The sequence below is a fragment of the Myotis lucifugus genome, unplaced genomic scaffold (genome assembly GCF_000147115.1).
Source record: "Myotis lucifugus unplaced genomic scaffold, Myoluc2.0 scaffold_220, whole genome shotgun sequence".
Classification (NCBI taxonomy): domain Eukaryota; kingdom Metazoa; phylum Chordata; class Mammalia; order Chiroptera; family Vespertilionidae; genus Myotis; species Myotis lucifugus.
Window position 1 is genome coordinate 1,762,444 of NW_005871268.1, and position 17,560 is coordinate 1,780,003.

Below are 17,560 nucleotides of genomic sequence, written 5' to 3' on the forward strand. Positions count from 1 at the left end.
CTTCAATACACTGAGTTCATTTCCTCCTCAGGACCTTTGCACCTCCTGATCTTAGTGTCTGGAGAGTGTTTCTACACACACACACACACACACACACACACTCATATCTGAAGGCTTGCTTCCTCACTTTGTTCAGGTCTCTAGTCTCATGTCATCTTATCACTGGGATCTTTCCAGACTGAAAATATCTAACCCAATGTTAATAATAATCCTTTAGTGCTAATGTTCCCTTATCCTACTTTTTTTTTTTAAATCACCATCTGACATGATATTTCTTTATGTATTTGTGTATTAACCTCTCCTAATAGAATATGGACCATGAGGACAGGGCCCTGGTCTGTTTTGTTCACTATTATAGTTTCAGTGCCTAGAATAGTACCCTACTTTGGGTAGATAAATATCTTCATTATGGAAAATCAGCTCCTGAATTAAAATTTTCTGTTTTTGCATATTTTTGTATTTGCTTTGGAGAAATCAGATTTTCCTTCAAATTAATCTTTCCTGGTAGCTAGAGAAGTCCCACCTCCATTTGAGTGGTCTCCAAGCCAACCAGCAGCCACCTTGTGCTAAGGCTTCCATGGCTTGGCTCTCGATGCTGTGGCCAGGAGCTGGCAGGGGAGAGGGAGGCTGAGCCTCGTCCCTGGCAAGGGACAGCTCTCAGATCATCTCAGGGCAGCATTTGCTGGCAGAAATATGAAGGCAGCAAGTCTGAAATAGGACAAAGATCACTAGGCTGAGTCAGGAGGCCTGGGTTTGGATCGGGCTGTTATAACAAAGTACCACAAACTGGAGGCTTAAAACAACAGAAATTTGTCATCTCACAGATTCTGGAGGCTAGAAAGCCAAAGTCAAGGAGCTGGCAGAACCATGCTCCCTCTGAAACCTGTATGGGAAGGACCCTGCCTTACCTCTTCATAGCTTCTGGTGGTTTCTCAGCAATCCTTGGAATTCCTTGGATTGTAGATGCGTCACTAAAATCCTCCCTCTTCACATGTTGTTCTCTCTGTGTCTATTTTCACGTGGTCATCCTCTTATAAGGACATCAGTCACATTGGATTAGGGGCCCACCCTACTGCAGTGTGACTTAATCTCAACTAATCACACCTGCAATGATTCTATTTCCTTTTCTTTTTTTTAATCCTCACCAGAGGATATATTTTCCATTGATTTTCAGAGAGAGTGGAAGGGAGGGAGAGGAGAGGAGAGAGAGAGAGAGAGAGAGAGAGAGAGAGAAACATCAATATGAGAGAGACACATCAATTGGTAACCTCCCACACACCCCCTGAATGGGGTGGGGATTGAACCTGCAACCCAGGTGCATGCCCTTGACTGGGAATCGAACCTGAGACCCTTATATGTGCAGGGTGATGCTCTAACCACTGAGAACACCAACCAGGGCACAATGACTTGATTTCCAAACAAGGCCCAGATTATGAGGACTCTGGTGTCTTTGTTTCTGATACCAAATGTGTCATTTTTCCAACACCAAACAGTTCTCCAATTCAATTCAACAATTCAATTCAATTCTGATAGTAATTTTCCAGAATTAGTGCCGACCCCACAGGTTCAGTTCCATAGACTGCTCCCATTTCAGACGCCAGCTGCAAATGCTGTGCCCAGGCTGCCACACTTTGGCCAGCTGACTACAAATTCAATATTTGTAGTCAGCTGGCCAAATATTGACCCCTCCACTTTTGGTTCAATATTTCACTAGAACAACTCACCAGAACTCAGGAAAGTGGTCTACTTAGTTACAGCTCCATAATAAAGAATATAACTTAGGAACAGACAAATGAAGGGATTAATAGGGTGAGGTAGAGGAGGGGTGGTTCATGGAGCTTCCCTGCTCTCTCCAGGTGCACTACCCTCCAAGCTCCTGAATTTTATTGTTCAAGTTTTTATAACCCCATCTCTAGAGATGAGGAGTGGGACTGAAAGTTCCCATCCACTTTTTACATATTTGGTTTTTCTGGTGACCACGCCCCGTCATAAAGCTATTTAGGGGCCCCTCAGAATCACCTCAGTAGCATAAATTCAGGTGTGGTTGACAAATGGGCTCATTATGAATAACAAGTCCAAGGGTTTTAGTTCTGCCAGAAACTGAAAATGAAGACCACTTATGTTTTATATTCTACTACAGACCTCAGCACATCATTTTTTGGTGAGGAGGCTACACAATTCAACCCGTAACAGTGACTTTGAGCAATACACTTGAATTTGCTCAGCTGCAGTTTTTTTCTGTCTAACTAGGCCATTAGAAGGAGATAAGTGAAAATTAGCTGAATTGAGAATGAAACTTATGCATAATTCAAGAACTTTATTTTAGCCAAGCTAAAGCTTTAGTTTGTTCAACAACCCCAACCACAAAATTATTTTTGTTGCTACTTCACAACTGTAATTTTGCTACTGTTATGAATCGTAATGTAAATATCTGATATGCAGGATGTATTTTCATTGTTACAAATTGAACATAATTAAAGCATAGTGATTAATCACAAAAACAATGTGTAATTATATATGTGTTTTCCGATGGTCTTAGGCGACCCCTGTGAAAGGGTCGTTCGACCCCCAAAGGGGTCACGACCCACAGGTTGAGAACCGCTGTTGCTAAGAGAACTGAACTAGAAATTTGGGAACCTTTTCCTTGAAACCCAGATGGTTCCAGCATAGTGGGGTGGGGGGTGTTGGGGGGGGGGAGAGTTTCAATCAGTGATATTGGAACCAGTATACCAGTGTTAGAATCCCTGCACCTCTGTTTTATTAGCTGTGACCTTGGGTAGATGACTCAAACTCAGTATGCCTCCATCTCCTTTTCCACGGGAATACTACTCCCACCTATCTCCTAAGCTTGCTTTGAGGAGTAAATTATTTAACATGTGGAACGTGCTAACAGTAATGCCTGACACAGAAAGAGCATCTAATGAATGTTAGTGGTTGTCATCTTATTATTACCTGGTAATAATTGAAAAGGGCAAGATTAAATTCTGTAATAAAATGTTTTCTTAGAAAACTATATGTCGCCCAAGATCATCAGTCTTAGTGTTGCTGGTTCCACCTAAAAACATGACCTTTTGGATTAAAACATGTTGGAAGGAGTAGTCTTTGTGGTATCCCATGGATAGCTGTGTGAAGGCTTATGAACTACAAATATCTATAGTGACAATTGGAGGTTTAGATAAATTCTAGATCTTGTAGAACTGTGGTGAGGCAGGATGACGTGGGCTTTCTCTCTTTATTTGCTTATTTTTAGGGGACTATGGAACACCACTTCCTTGGTACTTCCTTCTGCAAGAGTCCTATTGGCTTGGTGGCGAAGGTGAGTTTCTTTTAACTTAAAAATTAAAAAAACACACTTTAACGTTTGAAACTAACTTCTTTGGCTACACATGGGCTATGTGTAGGTTACAGACGTGGCTCTTACATCAAGTGTGTGATTCCTGATTGCTCTGCTGCCTCCTGGGAGCTCAGCCACACAGCTTCTGGGAACCCACCTTCTGTGAGTCTGGGCCAGGGGGCGTGGCTGAGCATTGCACAGCTTTCGCCCAGTGGATTAAACTGCCCTAGTAAAAGAAGGCCAAACCACGTTAGGGTACACATGACCTCTGCAGCTTTTCAGTTTAAAGCCAAGAGATCCACAGAATCATGAAGGAACCTTTGCATTCATCTTCTCCTGCTTCCTTTTTCATTTCTCTTCACCTTTTCAAAGTATGAACTAATTCATTCCCTTTAGGGTAAGGACTCAACCAGAGGCTGAGGCGGGGCTGTGGTCTTCAAGGCAAATATCTCAGGCTCTCCTCGCATTGATCTTCGTGGTGGTTGTGGAAGAGGGCTCAAAGGGCATTTGGCCACAATGCATCTTAGATAAAATTTGCCTTTCCTACTGAACTGGACAGGAGGCCTGAAAGAGAGTTCCAGAAAAGCCACAGATTCTTTTGTGAGGTTAGAGAAGGCAGCAAACATTCCTAACCTGAGGGCTCGGGTCTTCCCCGGAGCTGGGAGGTTCTGGAAACAAAGGAAATATTTTCCAATCTGTTTATTCCTCATCTACCTGCTTTTAACTTTATATTATTGGGCCTGCTCCAGCATTTATCCTTTAAGCACTAAGATAGGTGTTTGTTTTCTCTAGGGGATTAGCCTCGGGCCTTTAAAAGGCTTGGGTGGGTTTTTTCTTTTTTTAATGCTTCAAACAAACAGCACTTCCACAGCTCAGTATTTTTCCATTACGTTGGTTTGTCTGTCTTATCTATTTATAAACTTCTAAATTTCTACTATAGTAAAGTTGTAATCCATTAAATTATGAATGGGAATATTCTAAAGTTATAAATGGGAATTTTCAACACAAGTGTGTGTTTCTGAAATGTTTCTAATTTCAATGAATATCAGGATTTGTGGGCTTTTCCCCCTCTACAATCTCAGCAGATTCTCTGCCTCTCAAAAATATAAAAATAAAATTAGGACAAATGTGCTCCTTCAAAAATGAATCACATATTTTTGCCAACAGAAGCCCAATATTTTTCATTCGTCTCACAGGCTAGACTGAACTAGATTCCTAAATCTCTCTATAATCAGAAGAGAGCTGGGCTTCTCCACCGAACCCTCTCCTTTCACAGATGAAGAAATCGAGCCTAAGAGACACCTAGTGTCTTGCCCAAGTTCCCATTGGTCACATGGGACAACGTCTGGGACTGGGACCACATTTCCCGACAAGGAACTCACTCCAAAGAATAAAGTATTTAGAAGAATATTTCCTCCTACTATTTTATTACACGTTAGTACAGTATCATAACTAATAATGATCAAAGGAATCATGGACAATAGATTAAAAACCCTTCAGGAAGCAGAAGTGGAGGTACGGGAGTGACCACCAGGCCAGTATTTGCCACTGCACTACACACCTGTGCATCCACAGAGGGTAGTGTGGACAGAGGCCCTGGCTGGCTGCTGCATCATAAACTCACCCATTCATGTGGGTGAGCTTGAGGAGGAGCCTTAGGGGCTTGGTGACAGTGGTTCCTTCTGCCCCTGCTGTCCTCTCTGGCTGTCTGGCTCTCCTGCTTCTCTTCCCCTTCCAGGATGTCCTGCTGTCCTTTTAAACCAAATGCCAAGGTTACAAAAAAAATGCCTCTCTGTGTGTGTTTATGTGGGTGGGTGTGGGGGTGTGGTGTGAGAGAGTATGTGTGTGAGAATGTGTCTGTGACATGCATGTGGTGTGTGTGTGTGTGTGTGTGTGTGTGTGTGTGTGTTTATTTATATAAACCACACTTCACCACCAGGGTCAACTCTGGTAAACCATTTCTCAGCCTGTAAATTAAGCTGGCTGCCCATGACATCACATTGAATGGACTTTTCCTCAAGGTTCACCAAGGCTTTGACATGTTTGGGATTGGAGTGAAAAGCACTTCTGGTGAGATAGCGAAAATTAACCCACTTCAAATTCAGTCTTGGTTTTGTTAATATATATTTTTAATCACAATATCGGACATCGAGGCCTCTCCTGGCATGTTAAGGGGATAAAGTGAAACTCCTGTTAAAAAAAACCAAAATACTCCCCCTGCACTGGGCAAAGGTCACACAATGTGGCCACTGGGGGCACCGCTGGCCACTTTCAGAACCTCACAGACCTGCAGGTCAGAAGTTGCAGGGCCCTGCTCAGGGCTGGTCCCTGGGAATGCTGACTTGGCCTTTGTTGTTGTTGTTGTTAATCCTCACCCAAGGATATTTCCCAATAATTTTTAGGGAGAGTAGAAGAGAGAGGGAAAGACAGAGAGAAACATCGATGTGTCCCTCACATCAACTGGTTGCCTCCTGCATGAGCCCCGACCAGGGCCTGGGCTGGGGAAGAGCCTGCAACCAAGGTACATGTCCCTGACCAGAATCAAACCTGTGACCCTTTGGTCCACAGGCCAACACTCTATCCACTGAGCCAAACCGGCTAGGGCAGGGGTGGGCAAAACTTTTTGACTCGAGGGCCACAATGGGTTCTTAAACTGGACCGGAGGGCCGGAACAAAAGCATGGATGGAGTGTTTGTGTGAACTAATATAAATTCAAAGTAAACATCATTACATAAAAGGGTACGGTCTTTTTTTTTTTTAGTTTTATTCATTTCAAACAGGCCGGATCCGGCCCAAGGGCCGTAGTTTGCCCACGGCTGGGCTAGGGGCTGACTTGGCCTTTTGAGGAAACTGTTTTCCAGTTATGATAGGAAACTCTGCCCCGACCCCCGACCCCGGTTTTCTGCATTTGCTGGTGCACAGCTCTCATCAGGAAAGTGACTGCACCTTCTGATTGGTGCAGGATGTTCAACCAGAGAAGCAAGGGCCCTGGAAAGGACAGAACCCGTAACAGAGGAAATGGAGGACCCAGAACACCCAGAAGGAGTAACAGGTAACAACCTTAGTAAAGAAGGCAGAGCAGAGACAGGGAAAAGGAACCCAGGAAACTGGTGCTCTCTGTTGACAAGGGTTAACCCTGAGAGCTTCCCAGGGTCCAGCTGCACGTTTGCGGAATGAATGGTCCAGCCAGACATGAACGCATATTTCCTGGAGAAAGCAAATACCAAGTATGTTGCCTTGTTAGGCAAATCCCAAGGGAGTTGCACAAATGTGCTGACTTCCGAGGATTTAGCAAGAACAATAACTTGGGTCACTGGGACTTAAGGCGGATATGAGCTATAAGGAAAGACAAAAATAAATGCTTCTGTGCGCTGGGGGGAGAGTGTAGTGGTGCTGACTTCACTTGTGGTTCACAAATCTAGATGCCCATTCATTCAAGTCCTCAAAAGCCTTTCCTGGTCATGGAGGTTACCTAAAGTCCCGAGCTGATGAACGAGGCTATAAGTGTTCCTGTGGCCTTTGCCTCCCTTCCCTTCCCTCTCGAACCAGTTCTGTGCTTCCCAATGTGCTCCATTCTCTAAGCATATGCATTTCTCTGCGGCTGCTAAATGCTCTTGCTCTTCTCACCCTGGGTTAGAGAGGCAGCCTGGCCTCTGACTTTGCCTGGCGTTGCACGAGAGGTTTGGGCCTCTGCGCTTCTGGCCCACGCCCGGTGCCGTTTCACAGGGCTGAGGTCAGTGGCCTGCAGCTCCTCAGAGAGGCGATTTGCAGTCAACAGCGCATCTGGGAAGACCCTTCTCTCAGAGCAAAAAACCAAGGCTGAAATCAAGGGACTGGAGGCTGGTCCCGTCTGTTAGAGGCAAGGCCAGGAGGAACCGAGATAAGAAGGGTTGGGATGTTTTTTGCAAGGGAGTAAATGCCCAGAACTACAATGCTAAGATGCAAATTAAGTCGTGCTGTATATGGTGAACTAAAGCAGGGAGAGACCAGAGGCCAGGGAGACGTGGACACTACGGTGATGAGGGTCTGCAGTGGAGGGGCATGTGGGACTAGAAAAGTGCAGGGGTTGAGTTTGAGGGACAGTATTGGGGAAAAGTGGACTGTCCTACCCACTTCATTGGAGAAACTCTGGAGTTGTCCATGTTGCCTCAAAGATTTGAGCCAAGGTGACTAGGAGAATGGCTCCCATAATGGACATGGGAGAGTCTGAAGGACAGTGTTGTTTGGGAAAAAGAGGAAGCTGAGCTGCTACAGAAATCCATGAGGAAATGCCCCACAGACTGTTGGAAATGAGGGCCTGGGATTGAAGATTGAGTTTAGGGCTGATTCCCCATATAGATAGTAAGTGCACTCTGGGTTCAAATCCCATCTCTGCCACTCATGAACCTTGTGACTTTGATTGGACCCTTGATGTCTCTGAGTCTTAGGTTTCCTCATCTATAGAAATGGGCATAATAATATGTACCCCATGGAGCTGTTAAAAGGGTGAAATGGGGTATTCTATATAAAGCACTTAAAATAGTGCCTGTTCAACTAGGTACTACTATTACCGTTATTATTCTGTAGTCATCCTTACAAAGGTCACAGCTAAAGCCATGGGGGCAGGTGAAATTATAGGCAGAAGACAGTGGTCTGAAGAAAGGATTATGAGGAACGTGTACATAAGACGTCATATTTACCTCATGTTCATTTTTTTTCCCTCCAAGACTCCTTCTTTGAACGTGAGCTTCCAGGCCTGGTTCCTGGGGTGTGTGTGAAGAACCTGGTAAAGGTTTTTGAGCCTTATGGCAGGCCAGCCGTGGACCGTCTTAGCATTAATTTCTATGAAAACCAGATCACCGCCTTCCTTGGTCACAACGGAGCAGGGAAAACCACCACCTTGTGAGTCTTCAGGCGAAGATGCTGTATTGCCATTTGTCCTGTCATTTTCCAGTTCTATTCTTTCCCTCTTAGCTTCAACCTACTCTTTCCCACTGAATTTTAATGACAAAAAATGTGCTCTGTATTTGTGTCCCAGGAATGTATAAAGCACACTACAGTATTCAATGCTCGCTGACATATATTGTTTCATTTGATCCTCACAAGAAGTTGTAGAGGGAGGTGGGGTATGTTTATTGCCCCCTTTGTGTGCCAAGGAAGTAGACATCCAGAGAGTTGAAGTGACTTCCTGAGCCACCAAGTCATAATGGTTCAGTGGGGAAAGAGCCAGGGCCCCCCACAATTGTCTCTTGCCCCTGACAGTGCAAGTCCTTCTCCCTGCCCCCCAGACCCCCTAGTGTTACTGTCATCGGTGGTGGTGATAAAGTTATGACCATCATCATATGCTCACAGTCAATATAGTTCTTACTTATTTGCAAAGAGCATTCTTTTTCCTACCTATGGTGGTAGTTCTGGAGAAAGTAAAAAGGGTGCAGTCTCTAGAGCAAGCATGTCGAACTCAGAGGCTTAACATGGGCCAAATAAACAAGGTTTAAGTTTATGTGGGCCACAAAAAAAAAAAAAAACTTCAAAATTCATAAAAATGTAGGTTTATTTTGATAGAGACATGCTGAATACAAAGGGATGAAATAAATAAGTAATCGTTAACATAAAATAATAGAACATTTTAATAAAAATTAATATTTTTTCTTGAACATTAACTTACCAGACACTGAATAACTACACACATTACTAAGCATAATACAAATAAACCTATTTTTCTTATTCTCTGAAAGCGAAATATTTCATGTTGCACACACCAAACAAGTCAGTCCAACACTAATGACATGGCAATAGGCTGCTAAAATATTCGCTGCTAGTATTAGTGGAGAGAAATGGTGCGCCTGAGCGTAAGGCATGTAAGGCGTGTAAGGAAAATGAATGCAACATGATTCTAGTAATCAGTCATTAGTGAACGTTGTAGCTTGTTATTAATAACTAGTGACCTGGTGCACGAAAGTCATGCACATTAAAAGAGAATTAATTAGAGGAAATATTTTAATATTGCTATTTGCCCTTTCTCTATAATAGAAGTGTCAGAGATGAAAGGAAATTAGTAAAATGTATATGAAAATCTCCCTCCTGTCAGAGTCTGGAGCATGCCGTGGGACCCAGAGTCAAATCCCTGCTCACCTGTGCACGCCTCAAAATTGCACGAGACCCAGAGCCGGCCGGTCCCACCCCTGTCAAGCCCTGCAAAGGGGGGAGAGGGGGCGCAGCCTCAGGCCCCCTGTCAAGCCCCGCCAGGTGGGGGGGCAACCTCAGGTCCTCCAGCCCGGCCTCAGGTCCCCTGGCCCTGGCATGATGGCATGACGACATGACAACCATTTGCATATTAGCTCTTTATTATATAAGATTATGTGTACCAGGATATTGTAAAAATTAAGTTATGAAATTTTTATTAAAATGTTTCTTACATACCATTAATCTGGCTGGGCTGCAAAAATGTTCGTTGTGGGCCGCATGTGGCCCGCTGGCCGTGAGTTTGACATGCTTGCTCGGGTAACAGCCTGGAGACTGAAGGCCAAGTTCAGGGAAGGGGAAAGCTCAGCATAGACGGCTCAGCTCCCCTCACTTTTCTAAGGGACCTGAGCGCCATCTGCTGAGGAGGAGGACACGGACAGCTAACATTTCCCAAGTTGCAGCGGAGACATCAAGGACTCCCTCTTAAGGGGCAGGAACCCATATGACACACCATCCTCGAGTCCTTTGGCTTCTGTCAGAGCCCCAGGAAGGAACAGCAGTGTACACCCTTCACTGGAATGTTCTCTGAGGGCGGTTCAGTGCGAATGGAATGCAGGGCTGGTGCCATTATATTTGGTTCTATTTCCCTCTAGTGGTTGATCAACAGAGATTTCAGCTTCCAAGTACAAATTCAGAGAGCCTGAGATGGTATCTGAACTCAGGGCCGCGCTGGGTGGGGCAGCGTGAGATCCCTCTGACTTCTCTCCTCGCTAACTAATATGGTCAGAGAACTCCCTCCAGGGCCCCGGGGCTTCTCACAGGCAAACACATTACTTCACCGACTGCTGCAATGCAGCTTCCCCTGGGGTTGAAACACAATGTTTAACACAAATAATATTTTTGAGGTTTACTTTATCTTGGCACTGTTCTAAGTGCTTTATAGGTATTAACTCATTTAATTCTCGCAACAACTTCATGAGATGGGCGTCATTATTTCTCATTTTTCAAAAAGACTGACATTGCTGTTGGCTCTTTATGCTTTGGATCCAAAAAAACAATGTGGTTAGTGGTAATTCCCATACCTGCCTTGAATCAATTAACAAATACATATTGAATGCCTGGGCTTCTCATGAAGACCCTTCCTCTGTGCTTTGTAAGCATGACATCTGCAAAGCATTGGCCCAGGTACTGAACTCCTTCTATTGAGCAGTGAATGGCTGAGTTGGGGAGGGACCTTCGGGTGTAAGTGAACGTCCCACAGCTGGGAATCCTGGAGGCCCATCAGCTTGCCTGGGAACACTAGGAAAGAAGTAGATGCAGAGGAGGAAGGCACATGCGGGCCTGGACATACACACTGGTGCTAAGCTGTTGTCCCCACAGCTAAGGATGGTTTGGGTTCAGTTGAGAGCCAAAGACAGAAATCACCATGAGAGTTCGCACTGACCCTGGGGTAGGGGCTGCCACCCCAAAGCACTCCTAAAGGCCATCCTTTATGCCACTCACTTCTATGTTTGGCAGGTCCATCCTGACGGGTCTGTTGCCGCCAACATCAGGGACTGTGCTCATTGGGGGAAAGGACATTGAAACCAGCCTGGATGCGGTCCGGCAGAGCCTTGGCCTGTGTCCCCAGCACAACATCCTGTTCCCCCAGTAAGTAGAACAGGAATTGAGACCCTCCCCATGTGTTCTTCTTACCCTGCGCCCAACACACATGTTCTCTAGAGCCCAGGTCAGGGATGCCAGTTCTGGAAGCAGGAGGCAATGACCTTATTTGGTTTCCCCAGGTTCACGGTCCTTTGTCCTGCTTGCAATGAGGGCTGTGCCTGTGGTACTCGGACCTGAGGTCTCCTCCCTCATAAAAGTGACCACTCTTCTCTCTGAGGGGGTGGCTGATCCTGGGGCCCTTTGCTCAGTCCTAAAGTGCTCCCTCTGCCAAGAGAGGGGACCAGCCTCCCATTTTCCCTCTAACCAGGCACAGAAAATGACTTTTCAGGAGGCTTTCAGTTGCTTTCCCCCAAACTTTTATTTCTTGTTTGTTTTTTGTTTTTTTGTTTTTTAAATTAAATCTTTAATCTTTATTGTTCAGATTATTACATTGGTTCTTCTTTTTTCCCACCATAACTCCCCTCCACCCAGTTCCCACCCCACCCTCCCCCCTCACTCCCCACCCACTGTCCTCATCCATAGGTGCACGATTATTGTCCAATCTCTTCCCGCATCCCCCACACCCCTTTCCCCCCCAAGAATAGTCAGCCCATTCCCTTTCTATGTCCCTGATTCTATTATAATCACCAGTTCATACTGTTCATCAGATTATTTATTCACTTGATTTTTAGATTCACTTGTTAATAGATGTGTATTTGTTGTTCATAATTTGTATCTTTACCTTTTTCTTCTTCTTCCTCTTCTTCTTAAAGGATACCTTTCAGCATTTCATATAATACTGGTTTGGTGGTGATGAACTCCTTTAGCTTTTTCTTATCTGTGAAGCTCTTTATCTGACCTTCACTTCTGAATGATAGCTTTGCTGGATAAAGTACTCTTGGTTGTAGGTTCTTGGTATTCATCACTTTGAATATTTCTTGCCACTCCCTTCTGACTTGCAAAGTTTCTGTTGAGAAATCAGCTGACAGTCGTATGGATACTCCCTTGTAGGTAACTGATTGTCTTTCTCTTGCTGCTTTTAGGATACTCTCTTTGTCTTTTGCTCTTGGCATTTTAATTATGATGTGTCTTGGTGTGGTCCTCTTTGGATTCCTTTCGTTTGGGGTTCTATTTCTTTCACCAGGTAGGGGAAGTTTTCTGTCATGATTTCTTCAAATAGGTTTTCAATATCTTGCTCTCTCTCTTCTTCTGGCACTCCTATAATTCAGATGTTGGTACGCCTGAAACTGTCCCAGAGGCTCCTTACACTATCTTTGTATTTTCGGGTTCTTTTTTCATTTTGCTTTTCCGGTTGGGTGTTTTTTGCTTCTTTGTATTTCAAATCTTTGACTTGAATCTTGTGATCCTCTGGTCTGCTGTTGGGAGTCTGTATAATATTCTTTATTTCAGTCAGTGTATGCTTAATTTCTAGTTGGTCCTTTATCACAACATGGAGGGTCTCACTGGATTTCTTGAGGATCTCACTACATTTATCGGCGGTTTCTAGAAAATTCTTGAAAAACCTAAAAAGTGTGGTTTTGAACTCTATATCCAGTAGTTTGCTTTCCTCCATTTCTGTCATTTGTGTCCTGTTTCTTTGTCTCGGCATTTTTATGCTTCGCTGTGTCGATAGAGTGGCTTTCTGTGCTAAGTGTCCCGATTACCTGAGGTAGACACTCTTGGTGCACCCCCTTGTGGGCTTTGTGCACAGTCTTGTTGTAGTTAAGCCTTGATTGTTGTAGGTAAAACTGGGAGGATTTGACTTCCAGGCCAATTGGCTGTGAGAATCAGCTGTGTCTACGGTGGGAGAACTTCTGTGCTGAAGACACCCTTATCGGGCAAGACTTGCTTCAGTGGGGCTTTGGTGCTCACTGAGTCTGCCCCCTGAGTGTGTCCCTTATAGATCTGAGGAGTTGTAATCTGGATGGTCCCACTCTGACCACTAGGTACACTGGCTCTTGGATCTAAGGAGGTGCTAATCTAGCCTCTGCCTGAGGCTACCCAGCAGAAGCCAGCTGTAAAGCAATGCAAGTTGCCCTGAGGCCTTGGGCCAGCTGCAGTTTGTTAAGTTATTTTCAGATTACAAAGGGCCGGGCCTTTCACATGCAAAAGCCTCCGTGCATGGCTTGGGTGGGGTGGGGTCCCAGGGGATCAACAGGGTGGGCAGAGCGAGTGAGCAGTATGGCTGCTCTCAGTCCTGCCTTCAGAGGTGCTGGCAATCGCCACAAGTGCCTCCGAGAGAAAGCTGCCCTCGAGTTCCGACCGATGCCAGACAGTCCCGTTTCTCCATATGAGTCTGGGTCCCCAGAGACTCACCCAGAACTGGAGCTCAGAGCCTGAGACTCCCTCCCGATTGAAAAAGACAATCCAGCCCTCTTCGCATGCACCTCCGCACCTTTGTATTTACTTCAGCACCGCACTTCCTCTGAGTCTCGGTATGCTTTTCTCTTTCCTTCTAGTTGTAGAAATTCCACTCAGCCAGCCTTCCTGTGGTTCTGGATGATGTCCGTTATGTCTTTTAGTTGTATTTTTGAAGTGGTTGTGCAAGGCAGCAATCTCCGGTGTTTACCTATGCCGCCATCTTGGTTTCCTATATCCAAACTTTTATTTCTTATCTAAAGAGTTAAGGAAGTCATTGAAGAAAGGAAAGAAGGAAATATATATTAAAGGAAGGAAAGAAAAGTCACCTATAGCCCTGGTCAGTGTAGCTCAGTTGGTTGAGCATCCTCCCATGCACCAAAAGTTTAGTGGTTCGACTCCCAGTCAGAGCATATGCCTGGGTTGCAGGTTCGATCCTTAGTTGAGATTCTTACAGGAGGTAACCAATCGATTTTTCTGTCTCTCTCCAGCTGTCCCTTCCTCTCTCTCTCAAATATATATATATATATATATATATATTTAAAGCCACCTATAATTTCACCACCCAGAGGTAACCACTGATAACACTTGGGTATATAATTTTTCAGAACTTTCTCCTGTGCATATATAGATATACACATATACTTTAAAATTACAGAGGAGAGTAAAACACGGCATGCAATTTTATAAACTGCCATTTTTTAAAAATGTGATTGCTTTCTTTTAATCTAAGATATCATGAACATCATCTATCTTTTCATGTCATTACACATTCTTCTAAAAATACTTTTTAATGTTTACATACTATGCCATTGTATACATGTACTTTTAAGCTGTCCCCACTCATTGGATATTTCAGCAGGATCTGTTCTTTGTTTTGTTTTTGTGTTATAAACGACACCATGACGAACGTCCTGATTGCTGGACGTCTGTGCTCATCCTTAGCTATTTCTGTAAGTTAAATTGCAGGAGGTGGACTTGCTGAGCTTTCTCATCCCCCCGTCCCCACAGCCTCACAGTGGCTGAGCACATCCTGTTCTACGCCCAGCTGAAGGGGAAGGCACGGGACGAGGCCCAGCTGGAGGCGGAAGCCATGCTGGAGGACACGGGCCTCCACCACAAGAGGAATGAAGAGGCTCAGGATCTGTCAGGTGCTCGGTGTTGGAAAAGGAAGGGCTACACATACCCATTGTTCCCTGTGTGAGTGTGAGTGAGTGTGTGTGTGTGTGTGTTCTTAGGCTTATGACAGGAGACATCCTAAGAGCCAATATAATTCCTCTATAAAGTGACTCTGAGCATCTAAGAGCAGCCCCTCTGGATCACTTCCCATGTGGACATAGCAGCCTGGGCTGGCTTTGTTCTGATGTTTATGTGTTGGAACTAATATGTGAGACCAGCCTCCCAAAGGTCTCGTCCTAAGAAGCAGAGACTGCCTTTCTGCATTGAAAGAGGTCTGTGCACCGCCAGGGTTTGAATGCTGCATAAACATCTAAGGAGGTGGTATCACACCACTGTGGAGCAAAGGTATCCCCAGCCCCGGGCCTTTCCCATCCCGTCCCCCACCGCCCCCGTGACCCCGCCCCACCGTGTACCACAGGTGGCATGCAGAGGAAGCTGTCGGTCGTCATTGCCTTCGTGGGAGACGCCAAGGTGGTCGTCCTGGACGAGCCCACCTCTGGGGTGGACCCCTACTCCAGGCGCTCCATCTGGGACCTGCTCCTGAAGTATCGCTCAGGTGACGGCCTGCGCAGTGCCCTGTGCTCTCACACCTGGTGTTTGGCAATTGAGTGCATAGTAAGAGCCACAACTACACTCACATGGGGGCCTCCTCAGTGGCTTGGATGAATCTAAGTTCCAGCGGGAGCCTCCTGAGAGCTTTACACAAATGTAAGCAGGGAGTCACGAATGGAGCAGCCTAGTTTCCAAAATATTCTAGAAAATCCTGTCAACCCTTCTGTCTGACACAATGGGTGTAGCTCTAGGTGAAATTCCCCTTTGACTAAGGGAACCCAAGTCCCCTGCAAATGTCCCAAGAGACTCCATAGACATTCAGGACCAGGTGTGAGGGTGACATGCCAGTATCCAGTGCCCCAGAAGACTGCTGCAGCTGGGAATGTCTCGAAATGGGACTTCCCTTCTCTATCACAGCACCTTCCAACCAGAGGGTGCAGATCCAGAAGGGGCAGCGAGCTGAGCGCCCACAAAAGTGATGTCATGGCTCAGTCCTGTGGTTAGTTTGCCAACCTAGAATCCTCATTACCGGTTTTCTAAAATGACATTTCCAGCGAGAAAGAGAGAGAGAGAGAGAGAGACTGTGTGTGCTTCGCACAGATTATAAATGCAGTGCTTAATGACCCAGAGACTGTAAATCTAGCATTCAGTGGACACTGGCTGATGATAATGAATACATCCCACACATGATGATTTGCTGGAGTCAGGTCCTGTGCCTGGTGAGCAGTGCTTTACAACGGGCAGGATGCCATGCAGTGTTAGCTATCGTCATTATTATAGCACTCCGGGCTTTATGCAGACGCTTGCTTTTATTTATTAACTCCCAGTTCTGAACCCATGTAATGAGGAGGTTACCATACACCCTCTCTCGTCCAGCTGGCTCCGGCCTGCCTGGTGAGTCCCCTTCCCCTACCCTTGCAGGCAGAACCATCATCATGTCCACTCACCACATGGACGAGGCCGACCTCCTGGGGGACCGCATCGCCATCATTTCCCAGGGGCGGCTCTACTGCGCGGGCACCCCGCTCTTCCTGAAGAACTGCTTTGGCACGGGCTTCTACCTGACCTTGGTGCGCAAGATGAAAAGCGTCCAGGGCCAGAGAACAGGCTGCGAGGTGTGTGTCTGCCCAGGGAACGAGCCGTCCGGGTGAGCAGGGATGCACAGCATGGTGCTGCCTTCCTGGGCATTTCCACTCAAACCAGGCTCCAGCCATCAGAACAGCCCTATGTTTCTGGAACCATCTGTAGACTTTGATGAACTGACATTGCGAACCCCTCCCACAGAGATGCTTTACCCCAAACGAAACAACTAGTTTTAAATGACCCGAGATTCTTATATTCCAGAATTCTAAACGACACATGTGTGGTGAAACATACAAAGTAGGTCTTATTTTGCAAGGATATACTGTTTTAAGGAGAGTAGTTGTTTGATGCCAACATTCCTTTTTTCATTCCAACTTTCATGTCCCCTAATTAAACTCTAATTCTGCTGGTAAGTAAAAGCTAAGGCTTCCTTGGGGACTTAACCTAACAATAAGGAAGCCAAGAAATGCCACCCAGCAGAGGCCGCCTTAGCATGTCAGGAGACCCAGGTTCAGGTCTGGGCTGCAAGGTAGACAAGAGGTGTCATCCCAGCAAATGACTTAATTCCTTGTCATTGTTTTTTTTTTTTGCAAAGTACAGAAAATGAAACTAATGCTCTCTGATTCTGCGTCCTCGGGATGTGGTGAAGATAAATGAGATAAAGTATTATGAACAACACTCAGGCTGTCACACTTGTTATATTGTAGCATTACTGATGCCTCTGGCCCCTGTCGTTTAAGTGTCTGACTGCTTCTGGGTTTTCCTGTCCTGGGTGTATTTCCACAGCCCAGCATGCACCCATGGGAGGGAGGAGCACAGTGAGACCTACTGCTGTCACATACGTAATGACAAGCCAAGGGATCCTTCGAGGCTCTGCTACTCTCTGTGCCTGAGTCACAGGATAAGATCAAATAGCCACACCTTCAAAATGCTCAGATGAAGTAATAGATTAAACCCATGAAGAAAAATGTGTTGACCACGCTGGGTGGTGAGAAACAAATCAGGCATGGTGGTGACAACAGTCCACGTCAGAGAGATGCTATCATTGAAGTGACCGGTGTCCATCTGTTGTAGGGGACCTGCGGCTGTGCATCCAAGGGTTTCTCCATCAGGTGTCCAGCCCATGCGGATGAGAGAACTCCAGAGCAAGTCTTGGATGGTGAGGACTGGGGCAGGCCATATCTTGGTTCTTGTCTGGCGATCATTTCTCAGTATTGTTGGGTGTGTCTCCTGCTGTTATGCATTTTA

General features: G+C 45.6%; 1 protein-coding gene across 1 annotated transcript in view; it reads left to right on the forward strand.

Annotated features, from left to right (window-relative positions):
- ABCA4 (ATP binding cassette subfamily A member 4) overlaps positions 1–17,560 on the forward strand; it is a 127,540-nt gene that overhangs the window by 66,505 nt on the left and 43,475 nt on the right. Inside the window, 8 exon segments of the mRNA XM_006098098.3 lie at positions 3,251–3,316; positions 6,297–6,386; positions 8,041–8,215; positions 11,015–11,146; positions 14,510–14,649; positions 15,096–15,233; positions 16,151–16,344; positions 17,387–17,471. Coding sequence (XP_006098160.1) covers positions 3,251–3,316; positions 6,297–6,386; positions 8,041–8,215; positions 11,015–11,146; positions 14,510–14,649; positions 15,096–15,233; positions 16,151–16,344; positions 17,387–17,471 — 1,020 coding nt within the window.